At 40.9% G+C, this 20725-nt stretch overlaps 1 protein-coding gene across 1 annotated transcript; it reads left to right on the top strand.

Moving 5' to 3' along the window:
- The first annotated feature begins 1334 nt into the window (after positions 1-1334).
- Positions 1335-19413, top strand: LOC134565950 (protein spire homolog 1-like). The gene is made up of 16 exons (XM_063425646.1): positions 1335-1561; positions 3686-3717; positions 4482-4664; positions 5335-5460; positions 5738-5803; positions 6572-6736; positions 8197-8274; positions 12663-12792; positions 14802-14932; positions 15346-15415; positions 16457-16605; positions 17329-17439; positions 17552-17619; positions 18003-18030; positions 18114-18256; positions 18901-19413. The coding sequence occupies exons 1-16, from the start codon at positions 1336-1338 to the stop codon at positions 19088-19090; spliced, it is 1896 nt and encodes a 631-aa protein (XP_063281716.1). The 5' UTR covers position 1335; the 3' UTR covers positions 19091-19413.
- Positions 19414-20725: the final 1312 nt, after the last annotated feature.

The following is a 20725-nucleotide window of genomic DNA, read 5'->3' as shown; positions in this document are numbered from 1 at the left end:
TGACTACTTTCAGCCTGTCACAGCGGCCATTGTTGGTATGAAGTTGTATGGCCATAAGGAAGTGTGTAATCTCTGCCTTAACCACACCTCCAGTAGGGGCGGGACTATGGGAGTCCAGGGAACCTCATTCAGTGTTAAACTGCTTAAAAATAGTCTCTTACTGAATGTAGTGACAGTGCCAGGGGACTCCATGAACTATAACCGCTTAATTGAGATGAAATGGTTATAGTGCCTAGAGCAGGCATCTGAAACTCTGCTCCCCTCCCCACACCCCTGCAGATGTTGCTAAACTACATCTCCCATGATTCTCTTGCAATCTTTTGCAAATCCAAAGAACGGGTGATAAAAAGTGAAATTCCAAAACCTAGATTTTTCCTTTTACGGTAGTTTGTTTATTCGCATTTGAATACAATACATTGTTGTTCAGACGCAGCGTGTCAATGGACGTGGAAATGTCCGGAGATATATTTCTGGAGCTGCACACGTTGGCATCTTAACTCTGGACAGAAGAATCTATATATCTACCTGCCGTAGAGTGGTGCATAGAAAGAGATATTTAATTATAATTTTTTTAAGCTCTGCCAGTCGCTGTGAATCACTGTGTTCCCGGGAGAGTCTGGAAGCCTGTTTTTTGTCACCGTCTGACACATCTGAATTATTATTAATACGCTGGAGATTAGCTCAGACTGCAAATCCTGGAAGGGACCAGATGTGACAGTCGGCAACGATTATAAACTCCGTGATTTTGCATCCAGCTGAGTTACCTATAAGCTTGCCGTCGTACCTCTTTATAAGTAATTAGGAGGTAATCGCTTTGTTGTAGCTGCTCTTTTTAAATCCCTTTGTGAATACCGACATAAGGAAACGAATCGTGTGCAATGTATCCGTACTTTCAAATAAAAAAAAAACTATATACCTAGATGAACTCCCATTGCATTAAGCCAGCCTATATTTTGACCTAGACCTAAATTTCTCATTATCTTCGGACAGACAAATCCGTGATCAAGGGAGGAATAGATAGATAGATAGATAGATAGATAGATTATAGATATTGTCACACTTTTTAAACAAATCTTATAGAAAATAATGGTAAACAGTTTAATAAACTCTATTTGTTTCTATAGATTAAAAATGAGTTTAAAATTAATTTGCTTAAATGTCCATTTAGTGCGAGGGGTTAATGTGTCTTAATTGGACCAAATGAGCCAATTAGCTGCCCAGGCATTCTATAAGAGAGCAAAGCAAGGCCTTCTATCACCCAATGTGTGTTTAATGTTAATGTAAGCGATTAAAACGTAGCACTGACAGAAGCAGTGGCAGAGTTGTTTTAGGAATATGGATGAGGTGGATTTTATGGACGTAAGGCATAAAGTGCCCCTAAAAGACATATTAGAGGTGTACGGACAGCCTATCAGCGAGGAGCAGGCCTGGGCCCTGTGTTACCAAAGCTGTACCAAGCTGATAAACCTCCTGTGTTGGTCGCATTGGGTGCCAACGTTGGAGGGAGTGGAGAATATTTATATCTGTGAGGACGGTACCGTGTCTTTTGCATCTTGTGCTGGTAAGGAACGTTAATCGTGAGGTTTAGTCTTGTAACTGGGACGTCTGGTGGGAGATCTGGCTAAACAACTAGGGAGGGATTCACTGAATTGTGTGTGGGGGGGGGGGGGAATACAAATTGTGTTTTTTGGGAACTTTATACTATAGCTGTTGTTTCATGTTGCCACGGCTGTATTGGAAGGATCAAATCCTATCTTTCCAATAGGGTGAGTGCATTTGACCTATTTGTATTTTGTCGTTTTTAATATTATGTGAGGTTTTTAGGCTGTACAGAAATGTCTTAAAGGACCACTCTAGGCACCCAGACCACTTCAGTTTAATGAAGTGGTATGGGTGCCAGGTCCAGCTAGGGTTAACTAATTTTTTTATAAACATAGCAGTTTCAGAGAAACTGCTATGTTTATCAATTAGTTAAGCCTTCCCCTTTTTCCTCTAGTGGCTGTCTCACTGACAGCCGCTAGAGGCGCTTGCGTGATTCTCACTGTGAAAATCACAGTGAGAGCACGCAAGCGTCCATAGGAAAGCATTATGAATGCTTTCCTATGTGACCGGCTGAATGCGCGCGCAGCTCTTGCCGCGCGTGCGCATTCAGCCGACGGGGAGGAACGGAGGCGGAGAGGAGGAGGAGAGCTCCCCGCCCAGCGCTGGAAAAAGGTAAGTTTTAACCCTTTTCCCCTTTCCAAAGCTGGGCGGGAGGGGGACCCTGAGGGTGGGGGCACCCTCAGGGCACTCTAGTGCCAGGAAAACGAGTTTGCTTTCCTGGCACTAGAGTGGTCCTTTAACATGTACCGGTTATGGAGACAAAACCTGGCGATGATATTTAATCTTTACACTGCGCTAGTTAAGTTGGCAACAAATGTATAGATTAAATGTCAGAATGTATAGATCACAAGAGAAGCTACATTCGGTGACTATTTTATATCTCCAAAGGTTACATCAAGCCATCTTGTATAAAACCTAAAATTTGTATCATTATTTATGTTCTACCATTTTTATCTTGTTATGGTAAATGGGACATTGTAGTAGAAGCCATTTGACTTGACGCCCGCTTTCTCTGGTAAAACCTTTTTATTAAATGACCCTTTAAGGTGCGTTGCATTGAATTCCGTCTGGTTTTAGAACGTTACATTCTGGAATATAACAAATCTCTATGGGTTACTTACTAAAGGGTTACCATATACGGAGATCTGGTGCGGAGTCCATGGGCACTGGCCATCAGACTTTGGTGCCATAGCGTGCCCCCTCTGTAGCCGCACTGATGTGAAGTTTAAGCTGTCGTACTGTAAAGCTGTCAAACTTTTGATGACTATGAGCAGCTGAGCGAGACTGGGGCAGTATTTGACACCATAACTACCACAATGAGCTGTAAGGATTATGGTGCTTTGAATGTCCCTGAAAGACATATGACGGATTGCAAGGAAAAGATAACAGAACAGGGTTTATTTATTAAAGGGACACTTATTGTATTTGTTCTGGTGAGTATAATCATTCCCTTCAGGCTTTTTGCAGTAAACTGTCTTTTCAGTGAAAATGCAGTGTTTACATTAAAGCCTAGTGATAACTTCACTGGTCACTCCTCAGATGGCTGCTAGAGGTGCTTCCTGGTGCAGTCCTGCACAGTGTGACTGACATTCTGTGTTGACTCTCTCTGTATGCAGACACTGAACTTTCCTCATAGAGATGCATTGATTCAATTAATCTCTGAGGAGATGCTGATTGGCCAGGGCTGTGTTTGAATCATGCTGGCTCTGCCCCTGATCTGCCACTTTGTCAGTCTCAGCCAATCCTATGGGGAAGCATTGTGATTGGCTCAGACCACCACTTCTGATGATGTCAGCCAAGCAGGCAGATCAGAGGCAGCAGCTGCAGACTTGAATACAGGTAACATTTTACTATATTTAGGGGTGCAAGGGGGGGACTCAGGGGGATATATGGTGTTTTTTTTTATACTATAGGGTCAGGAATACATATTTGTGTTTCTTTAAATACTGCATTCCCAATGTTGCAAAAGTTTGTTTGACCTCCAGTAGTAAAGTCTATCTCGACTCGTGTCTCTAATCGTGTAAGAACCCCTAACTGTTAAACTCCCTGTGCTGTGTCTGATCAGGTAATGTTTTCATTGCAGGATCTCCGGATTCCAACCAGTCAGTCAAAGAGGTAAAAAGGAAAATGTGTGTTTTGTGGATAAACGTTTCTTGTCTCCATTTTACACTCTTCAAAAACATCAACATGTCTTACTTGGTCTGCACACCTTCTGCCTTCCCTGGGTGTTATGGGTACAGTCACTAGGGTTTTCTAGTGGTACAAGGGTATGCGCCAAATTTTGACTGTGCCCTGCATTCTTATAGTATATCTTCCAAGTGTCCCGGTTCTGTATGGATAGTCCCCATCTTGTGCCCAATCCTGCGTCCTTTTCTATCCTAATGTCCCTCTTCTCTTGGATTCTATAACAGAGCTTCACAGCAATAACTCACACGAATGCCCTTAAACTGCAATAAATGTCAGGTCGGTAGCTGATAACTGCTTAACCTCTGGCAGCCCAGTTAATACCGCCTGTATTTATCTGGACTACCGCAGTCTATGCTATCTGTACAGTCTCTGCATCCAGCAATATATCTACATTCAGATGGGATCAGGGCTGATCAGGAATTCTTTATGTACAACTTAATGTTTGTGTGTTTTTTTTGTTTGTTTTTTTGTTTGTTTTTTGGGGGGGGGGGTGTGTGGAGGGTTTGGAGTTTATATCTTTTTGGGGGGGGTTCTTTTGTGGTTGATTGTTTTTTGTTTTTTTGTGTCTTCAATTTTCATTCCTCACCTACATGCTTTAAGTGCCTTGTGTGTTTCCTCCTGAGTTGTGTAACTGTGGTCTTTGCATTTGTATCAATTTGTGTTTTTTTGTTTTGTTTTTTCTCTCTATTTAGATCCTTAAATGCCTGGGGCAGATTCTATTCGCTGCGCTGGACTGGGGTTTGACGGACGATTTAGAACGTGACCTGGCTGAGCCCCTCGGTGACCTGCTTTGCTGTATGCTGGGCTATCAAACTGAGATTAAATACCCTCTGACTAACTTCCAGTACTCTTTCACTCTAAATGACATCAGGAAGGTGAGATGCAGTCACAAGGTAGTGAATTATTGGGCTCTTCAAAGTATTTATTTATTGAGGTCATGAGGGATTATAAACCCCCTTCAACCCCAAAATGCTATCTCTCTGGACTAGTCACTATATGACAAAAGGCAGCTGGACCACAGATTAATTTAGTTGTCCCGTTTCTGCTGGTTTTAGCCACTATTCACAAAGGGCAAATTGAGAACCAAACTTGTCTTCTTTTCAGCCGCTGTTCGGCCGTCTGTTGGCGGATTCAATTATTCACCAACAGCCGAATATCAGCAAATTGATAAAGTTCCCTGATACAGTTATCGGAAAGAGGTCTATGCCGAGATGTTCTACGGGGGCTGGGTGAACCAGGGATCCATTCTACTCAATTCCACTAGTGTTTTTTGGGGTTTTTTTTTTTTTTTTAAGTGAATATAGAGAATATAAAATCAGATTAATCTCCAAAAGAAACTTCAGCACTTACTAAATGGAATTCATAGTTTAAAAATGAATTTGACATCCTTTGTTCTTAAGCATTTTTGGATGAACCTTGGTGTTTGTCAAGGTCAATCACTTCTGGCCTGTTGTCTGTTTCTCCAGCTGAATCACTAATCATTCTGTGATTTTTCTACATGGACTGTGATACATTTTATTTTTTATTTTTTTTTTATTTTTTTAGGTCTGTGAGGAGCGATTGTTTTTGCAGTCACAGGCATCCATCTACTACCAAACAGTCTGCCGTATTTATTATGCCGAACATATGGAGTTCCAGAAACTCTTGTCCACAATTGAGCATTCAAAGCAGGTATCTTTTATGTTTTACGCCTGCATCTGGGTGTTAGACTTTTAAATGAACCCTGGGTCCATCAGATGTGCAGACTGTAATCTTGGCGGCATTTTCCATTTTAGTTATTTTGGCATCAAATGTTCAGTTCCTGGGTGAATCCCCAATTATTCAGTTTAGTGCATAACCCAGTCTGGCTTTAAATATTGATTTCACTAAATTATTAGCAAAGCTGTGATTGGGGACAAAGTGAGCAGCCGTGACCGCCATATTCATTTCTGTTTACTTACTTTTTCAGAGTCTGGAGCAATCTGATATGGAAGAGATTTTAGAAAAAAGATTCCTTCCTCGATATTACAGCTGGGTAACGAATACGGTTTTCTAACTGTGAACTGAATGTACACATCTGAAGATACCTTTAAACCTTCTCCTCCTTTCCCATGCCCTGATTCTTATTCTGGAACCCTTCACAATTTGTACATGTATGGAAATATAACAGAAGCACAAATCAGATTTACCTTCAGAGAGCAAGGATGCATTACTAAGCAGCATAAATTAGACCGCATCAAGAATATACATTGATAATTGCAAATTATTGTCTGATATAGTAGTGCTAAAAAGGGGTACATAGATACAAGGGGGTAACTGATTGTGAGGATTGAAAGAGTGGGGTGATGTAAGATGTTGGTGGTATTGGTCTTTTTTAAAAAAAATTTTGGGGGGGGATGGTTTGGTTTTGGTCTGTTTGCTTGCAATCAATGGGTGGTAGGGATTGTAACAATGTAGTCTTGGGTCGACCGGTGAAGATCTTCTCGGAACCTTGAAAATACAGGCGTGAAATTAGAACTCATTAATACTCGTAATGTTGTTTTTTTTTTTTTTTGTTTTTTTGTTTTTTTTTTGGGGGGGGGGCAATTGGCACTTGGTTGGAGTTGGTGGCTAACTCATAAGCATTTGTCTTGGACTGCTTATATGGGGAGGAAGGAGAATGTGCAAAGGCAAAACTAGAATTGGCTCAAGTGGAGCAGTTAAGAAGACCTATTTTCCTAAATTCTGATATTCCTGGTCTAGTTTCACTTTTTTCAGTGAGTCTCAGTAATTGTATTTTTTTCTATTTTAATATCCTCTTCAGGGGGATTTGTGGTGTTGTGTAGTAAAAGAGCTCCGTCATGGGATCCGGCTCCGCAACAGTAAGGAGCGTTCCTACGTAGGGCTGACCGTCACACGCATGCTTTCTCCACATGAACGATTAATGAGGGATATACGTTCGAGGCGGTACACGCTACGAAAAGTCAAGGTGAGTTGTAACAACCAATGTTTTGCCATTGCCTGCTAAACCCCTTAAGGACACATGACCGAAATATACCGTCATGATTTCCTTTTATTCCAGAAGTTGTGTCCTTAAGGGTTTAAAGATGAGAAAACACACAGATCCCATTCTCCCCATTCTCTACAACAGGGGTGCCCAAAAGTTAGATCCCCAGATATTTTAAAGCTACAGCTTCCATGATACTTTGTCAGTCTAAAGGCATGCAAATCATCTTGGGAGTTGTAGTTTTACATCTGGGGTCTGCTTTTTGGCACCCCTGATCCTGAATATAAGAACAAAGTAAGAAAGAAGAAAACAAAATAAAGACTTTAAAGGCTTTAAACAAACTGGTGTTCATCCGAACTTTAAGCAATCGGTGGCCAGAGCTGGATTTACATCACAAGCACCTGTAGAATTATCTAGCACCCAATCCACCCTTCCAAACTAATAACATGCCCCCCTTACCAAGTACATCTCCCCACAGTTACACCCTTCACCCAGTCTCCACAATCCCTTCATTACACTACCCATGTTCTTAGACTGCAATTATATCCCCAGTCACATCAATCCCCGGCAGCCAGCCGGTTTCTCCTCTGCCCTACCAATCAAAGCTAAACTGGAAACTAGCACTAGCGGGAAATCTATCTAGAACTAGGTAGAAAGAGCTCGTCCTTATAATAAAGTTTCTGTGGATTAGAATCCGACACTGCCTGAGCATGATGGGCATTTGGGTTGCACCGGTTAGACTGCCTCTGTAAAACATGCCAGAGGCACAGAACTCCTAACATGCGAACTCAGAAACTGACTTGGCATGATGGGAGTGGAGACCTGCTGAATTTTCTAACAAGCTGTACAGAAATACTGCGCAGTCTTACCACCTCAATCATGGGAGATCGCGGGGCAGTTACTATGACAAACAAGATGATACCACAAGAAACGGTTAACTCTGCAAACATCACCACCTACTGACAGAACAGTATGTAACATGAGGTAGATAGAGGTAGATAGATATAAAAGTTGTTGCAATAGAGTATATGAACACCGTATTCTAACTTCCAGGCTGGCCTATGATTCCTGGGATGAGGGGTAAATAGTAGGGCGGTGGCAGTTCGGAGACTTTTTTTTACCAGTCCTAGGTGACCAGGTGGTCTGTCACACAAGGGCAGGAAAAGATTTTTGAAGTGCTACAAGGGATTTACATTAAGGTAGAAAGCGCTTTAATTTTTAATGGCATCTAGAATCCAATAAAGTCATTGGCTTTTGCCTGGGTGACCCAGTCTGGTCTGTCACTTTCTGCTCTCCGCCGGTTGAATGTCCTGGTTCAGATACAGGCTGCTGATTCGCTCGGGTGACTGCAGGCACCAAGTTTGCTGTACACTAATGTGCAATATGGTGGCTGCCCTGTTGTATAAAGAGTGACCTTTATTATCATTTTTTTTTTTTTTTAGGACATTAAAAAGCATAAAATGGACACATCTGATGACAACTTCATTACGGCCTTCATTCGTGAGCGCCCTCTAAGACCGGTAATGTGTTGAGCTCTGTCTGACCTGGCTGACTCTTAACTAGAACGTTTTCCCATAAGAATGCGTTGACTGTCTGAATGTTCCGCTTTAGGGAAAGGGTTCTCAGGTTTTAGGAAGTTTCTTAATTGGGTCTTTAACGCAGTATTACTGGCATAGCAATGTAAAGCATTACCTGGCTTTTTGTAAATGCGGTCTGCGGCGACTCTGCCTCCGTCAGATCACTAACAAAGTCCTACCTGAGTTTTATTGGTGCGTTTTAACCAATAATGTAAACGCTGCATGAATGCATGTAAATTACAACGGTCAAACTGGGCAATGTATGAATTTGCAATTTATCACTCCTAAATCTGTGTGAAAGGTCGTGTTCATGTGGCACGTTTGATAAACGGAGGCTATTGGAAGGATGTGATATTCCTATAATCTCCATCAAAATGACCTGCAAGGCATGATGGGATATTCGGATACTGGAACATGTGTGGAGGTGTTCACACGTGACTGTGGGGTGAGATGGGACAATGACTCGTATGACATCATAACACTTGCTAATGACACTGGTGACTCTGCAGTCACAGGAAGTAGTGTTGGTCTGTTGACACGCAGAGATCTCTGTAAATTCTCAGTCACGCTGCTGGAGTGAATAGAACTTCACATCACTCCTCCTGTCGAATCAATGTAATCACATTCTTCACATAAAATGTATTTGTCCCCTTAATTAAACGTTCCTATTCTGGCTCTGAGCATGTTTTAGCAAGCAATACATTTTGGGATCCGCTTTAATGCAGCCAAGGCTATCTGTTTATAAAGCCATGTTGGCCACTATTGATCATGTTGGCATACGCCCACAGCACTGTTAAAAGTAGTATAAATGGGGGGGGGGGAGGAGCCTGATGTCCAATTTAACCAGACGTGGAAAGCCTGAGCTAACTTTCTGGCAGAATTTAGGGTATTACACCCGATTTTGGGGCATCCACGGAAATGAATCTCTGTACATAGGGTCAGGGGACCCCGGGCTAACTTACCAGAGACGTTTCCTATACAGAAAGCCCAGGGGCTCCGCTGCGACCTACCAGGGACAGGGCCGAGGGGGCAGCAGACGATCCTCCTGTGCTTAAAGCCAGGGCTAGCCACCGTGGGACTCCTACCCCCCCCCCCCCCCCCACGGACCGGTGGGGGTCATCCCGGTCCCCTCAGAGCTTACTTGAGCTACTATTACTGCACTAACCACTCTGACGAGGCTGCTGTACAAGAACCCTCAACACTCCAAAATGGCGGATGCATCTCCCTCGGTGTCACATGCAGTGTGTTCCTAGTAGAGTCTCCTGCGACCATCTGATGGATTCATTGCGGAGGCTAAATGCCATCTTTCAGAGCTTCTGTGTGAAGTTGAAATTCCACTTACGAACTGCCAGGATACTCGGGCACGAGGGAATTGGGAGAACCAAGAGGTGAAGGGACCTACTCAGGGCTACATGCCAGCCACAAAACCCACATGCCCTCCCAGGCCGAGGGCCACAAGGGGCTTACCTGCATCGCCCACAAGGAAGAATGTCTGTGACCGTTAACGAATGCCATCTCAATCATCCCCTGCCGGGGAGAGACTTGGACTGCAGTAGTACCAAAGTCAGTGGTTGGTTTCAGAATGCCGGCCCTCACAGGCCAGGGGCTGGAGGAGTCCCCGATCCTGTCAAGTATTCTTGGTGGATGGCACAGCCACGATGCTGCGGACGGGAGTTGGCTGAATCTGAAAGAGGACTAGGCATGTGCATGGGGAAAATTTTCGGTTCAGTTCGGCATTCCGAAATTCAGGATTTTCACAATTCGGGACTCCGGCAACTCGGAACTTGGGCACTTCGGAAATTCGGCAACTTCGGAATTTCGGGACTTCTCTTGCAGCTGCTTGGTAGATAACTCCCTAATTCCCACAGTAAAGACCTAAATTGGTCTTTCAGCCAAATTTACTAATACTTAGTTACTTAGTATTAGTAAATTTTGCCCCTACTTGCTATACTGCGAGTAGGGGCATGTCTAGTAAACAGTGAGCAGCCTGTGACTGCTCATTGTTTAAAAAAAAAAAAAAAAAGTGCCCCCACCCCTGAGCGGGTGGGGGCCCTAAATACTAATAAATGTAGAGACTTACCTGTCAGTCTCTTCATTTATCTGTCAGAGCACTCTGAGTGGATGGCTTAAACCCACCGGAGTGCTCTGAGCCTAATTGCAGGGCGGGGCAAGGTTTTATAAGCCTTCCCCGCCCTACAGAGCTCAGTCTACGCGGAGCCCTCCATGGGTGAAGATGGATTATTTTTCTTTGCGCTAGTTTTTTTTTTTATAATTGCGTTGGTTATTATGGTTTTTTATTTGGCCTGAAAAAAGATTTTAGAAGAGAGAAAACATCGAAGGGGTTTTTTTTTTTTTTTTTTTTTACAGGTACTTAGTTAAAGGTCCCCCCCTCGTTAGTTTTTAGGGGGATAATTTTTTAGGGGGGGGGGGGGGAAGAGGGGGTGACTAGGGGTTTGGGGACATGGGCACATGTCTAAAGAGGACTGGTTCATACGCCTTCTGCCACATGTTAAAAGGCAGCTGTGATGTTCATTACTGCATATGCCAACCAATTAGCGATGTGTCTTATTTTTGATTTTCATTAGCTCCTCATTTTCTTCCTTTAGTTTATTCTCCCTACTTGACGTTCAGTTTAATCACATCGTCATGGTATTGTACTACAGCCTGGGGTTTAGCAAGTGTTACTACGCAAATGTCTTGGCATTACCACTCTGAGTATAAAAGTTTTGTCATGCGCTCAGACTGGAATGCATAACAAGCTTTCTTTCCTATATACAAAATTGTGCATGTTCTCTAGTTAACGTATTCACTGATTCAGTTGGCTCACTCAGCATGTTTTAGCTGGTTTAACACTTAAAACATAAAATTGTGCATATGTTCTCGACTACCCCAAATGTAAAGCGTGATGATATGCCTGAGATCTGTTGGGGTACCTCAAGCGTGTTTGTACTACTCTTTTCGACTGCAAAAATATAAAATAAAAAAATTAAGAGTCTAAATTGGTCAAAAGCCCAGAGTTCTATTTGCACAGTGCTGGCATGCCCAATAAATGCATTGTGTATTATTGGATATTTTACGGTCCACAGAAGTGGGACACGGCCACAAACCTGAGAAGGTGGGAAAAGACTGAAATTTGGGATAGTTAGAAAGGATGGCATTACAAAAATGGCAAAATTGACTTTTCTTTTCATACAAGTTTTGACCACTAGATGGCAGTAATAACCCTTTGTAATGTTTGCGCAGTTGATTTAATTTAAATGTTGTACAAAGTACCCACTTATTTAATTTTATTTTGTTACTTTACTGTTAATGCTAAAAGTGTGCAGAACACATATTCCTAGTGATTCTCAGTTAATCAGTGAGTTTTGGTCTAAATACCTCAGTACAAACTATTTTTTAATTTCTTGGTTGTAAATGCTTTAGCCTTGACGTTTTTGCTTCATGGTACTTGGTTGGGTTTGTGAATGTAAAATTGTGGCTTGATGGATATGGATATGGATATCTATATCTATATCCAGTGTTGTAGATGTAAAAAAAAAAACAGATAAAATTCGTATCTTGCAATACCTTTTTTATTGGACTAACAGAATTTTTTTAATGACAAGCCTTCGGGAGAACCTCCCTTTCTCAAGTCTAAAGCATTTCTGAGGAAGACGACACATAGAATTCAAAGTTGAGTTGTGATACAGGGGTTAAAGCGACATGAGTGCAGATAAGACACAGGTTTGTTCGAAAATAGACACCATTCTCCACGAGGGTCGTAAATATCTGAAGATCAGTGTGAAGTGGGAGAGGGGGGGGGGGAAACACATGAACTCATAAACAAATATAAATGCAGTTATGTGTGCATGTGTATATGTATGTAGGGGAAAGCATAGGTCTATACATAGTACTTTGTATAGTGATAGAATAAACATATTGGAATAAGTGATACATATGACAGTACAGTAAGATAATGTGGGCAAGTGTTGGTAGTGGGACAGGAAACTGAAATCAATATTTAATCCTCTATTCTTGCGGTTAAAAAATGTGATCATTCTGGCTTCAAAAGTTTATTTGTGGTTAATTTTAAAACCCCCTTTCAGTACTTTGATTTTCTTCAGTACAGTCTATGTACTGCAAAATATAAGACCATTTTCACACAGTTTTGACTTGTCATCATTTATTTCAAAGATTATTTAGTTCAAAACATGACTGAATTCCGGACCACCCAAATTAAATTTATTTGATTGAATCTTCCCCCACTGCCCCACCTCCCCACGCACAAGTCTCTACCAGCAGCTATATCATTGAAAACGCCAATTTTAGCAATGCATCTTTATTTGGTGCAGGCATCCGAGAGAACACTGAGGGATCGCACCCCTGAAGAGCCAAGTCTGCATGAGATGTTAATGAATGAAATAAGATCAGCTACAAAGCTCCGACCAACTTCTAGCCCAAAGAATGAAGATTGTGAACAAGGTGCACATACTGTCTGATAGAGAAGCCTTTTAGTGGGTGGTGGGTAAATAGTATGGATTTTTATTTTTTATTTTTTTTTGGCAAAGTTCATTAAACTTGTGAAAGTCATTATCATTTTGGGATTTTCATTCGGATTGATGAAATTCGGACCTCTGCTATGGCAATATCTTGCAGGAGTTCAGTAGAGAACTCCCTAAATCCCTTTAGGATTGCCATATAAGGGTAAATTAGGGATCTGTTTAGTAGATAGGTGTTTTTTTTTTTTTTTTGTTTGTTTGTTTGTTTTATTGTATTTTATTTTTGCAGCCTTATGGCACCCCCACAAGGATTTAGGGTGCTATCTAATACGAAGCTCGAGATACCAAAATTATGAAAACCCTCTGCTTTTGGTCTTTCAGTTTACTAATATTAAAATACTTAAATCCTCCCATGCTGCAAGTAGGGGCATGTCTACTAAACTACAACAGCCAGCAGCTGCTCACTGTCTTAAAGAAAAACCAAGCTAGTGACTGGACCGCTATAACTGCCCAGGCGCTAATACAATAAAGGAGACCTGGCACAGGGGCCTGTGGAAGCAATTAAAATAAACAGGATAAATGGACAAATAGCCAAATTCAGACGGAGACTTGTAAATCTGAAAATTAATGCCCAAGTCTAATGTTTTTGTGCGTTTTTAAAATTATAGTTTATATAAGGCAGATGTTTAAAGGTTGTCATGTGTTTACCAGTCTGCTATTTATAGTTGACTGAAGTGGTGGGAGGAGAGGTGGTAACTCTGCCAAAGTAGACTGAAAGAGGGTGGTGGGTGCCTGCTTTTAAGACCATTGACTATATAGAAACCTAGAATGGGACGGCAGATAATAACCATTCGGCCCATCTAGTCTGCCCAATTTTCTAAATACTTTCATTAGTCCCTGGCCTTATCTTATAGTTAGGATAGCCTTATGCCTATCCCACGCATGCTTAAACTCCCTCACTGGGTTAACCTCTACCACTTCAGCTGGAAGGCTATTCCATGCATCCACTACCCTCTCAGTATAGCACTCCCATGATCCCCTTCCAGATGATACTGTGCTGTTGAACTCTTTATGAACCCATTAAATGATCAGTTATTGGTACGTACGGGTGTCAATACACTGTATACCAGAATTATACTTTGCATATTTTGAACCTAGAGCACAAAAACTAAAAAGCGGCAAGCAGTACTAGCCATTGGCAAGTGAAAATGTAGTCCCAGCAAATAGAGGTTAGTTGCCACTACATGGCATGCTTCCCAGAGGTCAATTTCTAACGCTTGGCTAATGGCATAAAATGAATGCCCTAGTTGGGCTAACTGTGCCACATTTTGTTGAGCGTCCTAGGCTTTTGGTAATTGTCTCACTGAAAACTACTACCAAGACCTGTACTGTTGTCTGAAATCGTACAATAAATATGCAGGGCTGATTTTGGTATGACATACTGGGCAAAGTGGGCATCGAAGGAGGCATGATCATATAGAGGGCATGGCAGTGATGCAACTTGCCCCATACCTGACTCTCTGTCCTGCGTCCTGCTTGCCATGACTTGGCCATATCGTTACTGACACCCCAGTTCTGTTCCTGGGCTAGTAGATTTGCAGTAAAGGGTGTGCAGTTTTTCCCCTCTAGTTGACTGACTTAGTTGTTTTCATGTCTTCAGCACACTATGATTGTCCCTTTGGGGATGGCTCAAGCAGGAACTAAAGACCTGAGCAATGTAGCTGAGATTAAAATTTAAAAGTTTTGTTTTTTTCCATTTACAGTGATTTTTGTCCGAACATTTTTTGACACTTTTTTTTGTAGATGCATTGAGTTACTATCGTGGCTGTCATGCCCAAACAGCATGTTCTATTCAGTTTCTGGTGTTCCTGGTTCAGTAAATAAACACTTATTTATTAAAATAAATGTCAATGTATCTGGGTAATCCATTTATATTATCACTTCATACAAGTCATATTTGGCTATAGTTTTACTCCTATGTAACCCAAGTAGGACTTTCTCCACCACCAGATGCAGATTTTAGAATGTCTGAGCAGTTGTATGGCTCCGATTCTGGTTTGGGTGTCCGAGCAAAGAGGCAAAGGAGAGGCTCAAACTCGTGCGATTTACTAGATGGAAGTGAGGTAAGGTGTGAAATCGGGATGGAAAAAGGATAAGGGGGTAGAACCATAGAGGGAGACCTGCCAGTGGTGCAATTGTTTTCCCGATGCAGAGTTTTAATCTGTAAATTAAGAGATGGCCTAAAAGATTATTCAGCTAAGGTTACTTGGGGAAAACTGAAAGGCTGTCCTTATTGGTTGGAAATGCACTAGAATAACTTCTACCTACCCCCCCCCCCCCCCTCCTCCCAGCCATGAGCCACTTCATGAGAGGTTCCCCTGGTATCCCTAGATGTGGAAATAGTTTTTGTTGGATCAGGCCACTTGGGAGTTATAGGTAAAGGTAGAGTGAAAACCCTTTCTCTCTGATGCACAACATTCTCTTTGAGGCGCCTTCTATTTACCATCTGTATGTCTTTTGGGTTTTTTTTTTCCAGGTGAAAATCAGCTGGCAGTCTGACTCCAATTCTGACTCTTCATCGGACAGCAAATTATCTGATATAGCAGGTACCTGCCCTTATTCTAGATCGCCTTTATTGGCTTTTTTTTGTCTACGTTTGTCATTAAACTGTAATATTTAGTAGACTTTTGTGTACTGTGGAAAAACTTAGTTCAGCAGAACAATATTAATTTATTTTTTTTCCAAAATTTCAATTATGGGACTTCTTGACATTTCTGCTCATCTGAATATTGGAGAAAACAATTGGGATGAGCAAACAAATTAAGTGCCAAACTATGTATATGTTTGTAGTAGACGGATAGGCGCATTTCTTCCACCGATCAATTCACCGATCGAGTGAGCAAAAAGGGGGAGGAGGAGCAGTCAAAAAAATCTATTGAAATGACATATAAATGTTTATTTTTGTGCTACTCCTTTTTCCCTCTAATGGTCACCTTTCACTTGATTTCTGAATCCAATCTACTTTTAGTGACTGGTCCTATAACCATTGACTTTTATTTTTATTTTTTTCTACCACCACTCCTCTTTGGCGCCACAGGCGGAACCCTGAATCCTGCAGCAAACCAAACCAAGTAGAGTACTTTTTTTTTTTTTTTTTTTTTTAAATCCGATTAGCAGAGGGATGGACTTTGGGGTTTAAGAGAATCCTTTTGTCAGAGGCGTTTTTGAAGAAGTTTAACTTCCTCGTTATCCATGAAACTCCTTGTATGCCATGAGCACACCTTGCATTGAGTTGTCGACCGGCTCCCACTGTGAGATCAGATGTGTCCAGCTAAGCATGAAAACTTGCATCACTGGAAAATCCTTTGAACTCTATCAAACTCCTCATGCTGTTTGACAAAAACTTTACAAAACTCCATAACCACTATAAGCTGTAGTAGTTGGTGCTTGGAGAGGTTTGTTAGTGGCCAACTGGAGTTGGGGATTAGAAAAACCTCAACTGTCCTACTGCGTAGTCTGTAAGATGTGCTGAGGTTCCAGACTTTCTGCACAAGGTTCTAACTTAGAACCCTGACCTTCTGACACACTCTGATATGTATCTAGTTGATTGCTGATCTTGCTGTCAATTATTTTTTTCTGTCTTGTAGACTTGACGTTCTTCCCAGTGTTGACCTCTTCTCAAGTCGACCTAAAAATAAACAGTTTCGTCAACCAGAAGGCCAAATCCTTTCTTCACAAACGCTCTAGTTCGTATGACGGTTCCTCCCAGAAAACGGGATCTTTACAGAGAAGTAAGGTAATGCAAGTGGATGGTCGATGAAGGTTTATCTGTACATGTTGGCAAAACTTTCATTTTCTAGATCTCTTCTTAAACCGCTTGGCACAGGTATCCCCGCCAGCAGATATTCAAAGGTTTTTTCAAGGATTTCCACAGAGATTCTTACAGCGCTCATTTCTGTAGGAACGAGACAATCCTTTCCGACCATCTCCAAAGTGCCCACCTAAAGTCTGTGTTAATAACAATCTTTGCAGACTCCAAATGCTTAATGAGAATTGCAAAGTCTAAAAGATGAATTTGGAGATGAGCTGCTTACTTCACAAGCACCGGCTTAAATCTATATATTTATGTCTATACCATGCCTGTGGTTGTGTATGGGGTGGAGGAGGCTAGTTCTGGGCGGTCATATAGGTGAAAGACTGATACATGATATAGGTTTCTCTTTTCAGAATCTTCTGAGATGGAATGAACCATATGGAAAGCTATTAAACTTTTGGCCAATTAACTCTATTTAAACTGAGCACTGCAATAGAATCCCCGTCTAACTGCCATCATGCCTCTCTGCTTGCTGATTCAAAATTGCTGGCTCAGTGCTTCCTGCTATGTATTAGTCACATAGTTTTATTTATACAGTACTGTAGATTTGATTGTTATTTACATTCATAATTGTTTTGGAAACTATCCCCCCCCCACCCCCAATTCCTCTAATGGAAAGCTGTATGTTGTCTCTCACCTCCTCAGAGTTGCTATTACCAAAGGATTCTCCCACAAACCATTGAAGAGTTGGTCCTTGCTCGCCAAGCAGCCATGAAAGCGGATTTTATGGAGAGAAACGGCTGCTCTGGATACCGGGTAAGCATTACTAAAAACTACGACGCAAATGATCAGTTGATAAAAATTCACTGGCCGCCATGTCTGAAATGAAATCCGGAATCCAGTGCTTATGTATACATTTCATTTTTAGGTGTGTTCTACCTGTAACAAAAAGAGGTTCTTCTTCTCATGGCCATACACCTGCAAAATGTGTGAGAGGTAAGAATTCTGATGTGTTCGTTGTAAAATATTCTAAACTCAATGGTCCTAGCAGAACAATAATGGCCAATCTCACCATCCCTAGAAGTCCCATCTCTGAACTGTTCATTGATGCTCAGTAGACCAACTTAGGCCTTCAGGTGCGATAGTGCTCAGCAAGTTTTTAATATAATAAAATAATCAGAGGCCGTGACTAACAATCTGGAGTTGGATCTCATGCCCCCAAAGTTCCACGCGCAGAGCTCTTAAAGTGTTTAGAGTGACATCCACAGAATGAAACCCAAAGTTAGACTTTTGTGACTGATCTGTTGTCATGGTGGCAAACCTCTCTTGTAAATATCTTGTTTGGTGTCTATGTAATGTTTTAAACATTCTCTTTACAGGGTAAGCTGCCATGAATGCAGTATTGAGGTAAATTTAGTTTGAGAGTGTTTTGTCTCTTGTTGTTTTGCTCACATTCCAGACCGGCCTTTAATTATTTTCGTCCTTTTCAGATGTCGATGCCCTTCAAACAATGCATGCATATACCGATAAGCTTCTTCAAACCACTGGTTCTGAATCAGTTGGTGGACGCAGCTTGCAAGGACTACAAAAGCACTATTTTCTACAGAGCAACGCTAAACTGGGACAGTTCAACGTAAGATATATATTTTTATTGTGGCTTTTTACAAGGCCAAATTGTTCCTTGTATGGTTGTAAGCTTGAGTTGTGTGTAAAAACAGTATTTGTATTAATATTATGAGCACTATAAAGGACCAGGAACGATGCAGGTTTAGCCACAAATATAACATTTAGTTGAGTGTTAATTATTGATGTATAAATGTCTCTCAAATTCTCCAGATTAAAATAGTCCTGGTTTTCTTCCAAGTGTCACTTGTTAGGAGTGGAGACTACTTGGAGTCCAAATATCCTTTACCTGCTCTCCTGCCCGGTGTTTATTTTCTAGCAATATGTAATGTTTGGATGGTATTCACAGCCACAATACTGTCAAGTTTATTTAAATAAAGCACAAATTCAAAGTGAATTTCAAATTTAAGGGGAAAGTTTCTGACTTGGAGAATGTTTAAAACTTTTGCCTAGTTTTACCTTGAGATTGAAATTCACTTTGTGAATAAATTGGCCAATTGTTTTGCTGTGGAACAATGTGAAAATGTATCTCCGTTCTCTGGGAATAACCATTTTAACTACAGGAAACTCACTGGTAAATGTATATCGAAAAATATTCTCCCAATTTGGTCTCATGCTAAACTCCTACTCCTTTCTACACCACCTTTTTCCTAGTATTCCACTGGTCTTTGAACCTAAATATCTATCCGAAGAGGTTCCATCCCACAAAAATTCTATGATAAACTGGACTTGCATGGACATCTGTACAAAATGCGAAGAATATATATTGGATGTTTTAGACCAAAGTCAACGTATTGAGTTGCCGATCAGTGGATTGAAAGCGCGTAGCACCTCTGTATCCTAGAAGTTTAAATGCATTGGGTCAGGCTACAGCCCATAAAAGAGCCTGCTGTACCATGTATGACTGTTATCCAGATGGATAATGTAACATTATGAACTGAGACAAAAGGTGGCTCAAAAAGAGCTTTTTATATTTAAATTGTATGTTCCATTTGAGTGTTGTTCGAGTTTGTTGACAAGGCTCATGCGAGTAAAATGCAGTTCTCCATTTTAGTTGCCCTCAAAGACTTTGACTTCATCATTATTTGCAGATGTGTTTTTAAATGTTGCCCATCAATCTGCATCGTATTAACGATCCCAAGATCACAGGAAAGGCTCGGCGTTTGAATTGGCACTTCTTCTACATTTTAAAGAGAACACTGTATAACACTATATAAATATAATAACTTAAATATTTTAATATAATATAATTGTGTGAAAACTGTGCGAATATTAAGACTAGACTGATATCACATGAAGCAGGTTTTGAAGGCTGCTTACACATTGTGGCACTTTTTGGGGGTTTTTCTTGGTATCCTGTTCTTTCCTGGTGTCCTACCCTCCCAATAAGCCTTTTCTGCACTATGTATATTTGTGCATTCTATTTTTATTTATTTATTTCCCCTACGGTTAAGTAATGGGCTTCTAACACTTTTTTTTTTTTTTTTTCCTTAATTTATTTTTTTCTTAATTTATTTTTTGCATTCTTACTTCTAGCCTTACGAAAAATTCTTGGATTTAAAATGTGTATTTTGTTTGTCACAATCTGTAAAAATAAAGGCAACAATCCGTTACGTTTTATCTCGTAAGTTAATGTATGTGCTCATTCATCAATGTACCCTGTAAGAAACACTGAGCAAGGCTAGGGGACACAGCTTAATTCTACACCAAATCCGGGTTTAGCCTTAAACTTGACGTTTTCCAGTTTAGATGTGTAAAGGAATCTGTAAATGGTGACATTTAACCCTGCTCCATGTTGCATACTTCTCTAAATAAGCCCACCAATTGTGTTAACAAATCCAAAGGCACTCTGGGTTAGCATTCACCTTTTGACGAAAATATCTCACTGGTAGGACTAAACATTTAGATTTTTTTTTTTTTTATTGCCAGATCTATACAGCCCTACTGTTAATCCTGTGAGATTTAGGGGCTCAAATTATTGCATTCCAGTGTCAACTGGTGAAGTTTAAAGGTTGGGGCACTGCCCCTGACATGTTGGACTTTACCTACTTAAGATCAAATGCCCTGTTTTTAAAAAAACAACCACAACTTCAGTTATCAACAAAGGGAAGAATGCATATTGCAGATATTCTAATAACTGTGCATGAAAGATTTGTTTAAAAAAAACAAACTCATGTTATATAAAACTTTATTCGTGGTTTTACGCCATATTTTACAGTACCTGTTAAGGAACCGCAGAATTTCTGATAAAATTTTTTTTTTTTTTTAAATTCTTCATTCTCAAGTTCATTTAACCAAGATGACTTCTGTTGGTTCTGGGTAGTTCACAGTATGTCCCAAATTAAACCAGTGATAGTAACTCCAAGGAAACAAAAGTTGAGAGCCACACTGGTATTTGGTAAAGCATCCCTGAAATGGACTTTCAGCCTGTGCATGGCTTCACCCACAACAAATTGCCCAGTGTTGGACTACTTGAAAG

This window comes from Pelobates fuscus, chromosome 6, assembly GCF_036172605.1.
Source record: "Pelobates fuscus isolate aPelFus1 chromosome 6, aPelFus1.pri, whole genome shotgun sequence".
Classification (NCBI taxonomy): domain Eukaryota; kingdom Metazoa; phylum Chordata; class Amphibia; order Anura; family Pelobatidae; genus Pelobates; species Pelobates fuscus.
Note: the sequence above shows the minus strand (reverse complement) of the source record. Positions and strands in the feature narration are given on the sequence as shown.

Excerpts from the sequence above, each read along its gene's own strand:
- LOC134565950 (XM_063425646.1), top strand. The coding sequence starts at position 1,336 with ATGGATGAGGTGGATTTTATGGACGTAAGGCATAAAGTGCCCCTAAAA. Across the intron at positions 5,804-6,571 it reads TTCCTCGATATTACAGCTGG|GGGGATTTGTGGTGTTGTGT; the intron begins GTAACGAATACG and ends TATCCTCTTCAG. Across the intron at positions 14,933-15,345 it reads ATTTACTAGATGGAAGTGAG|GTGAAAATCAGCTGGCAGTC; the intron begins GTAAGGTGTGAA and ends TTTTTTTTCCAG.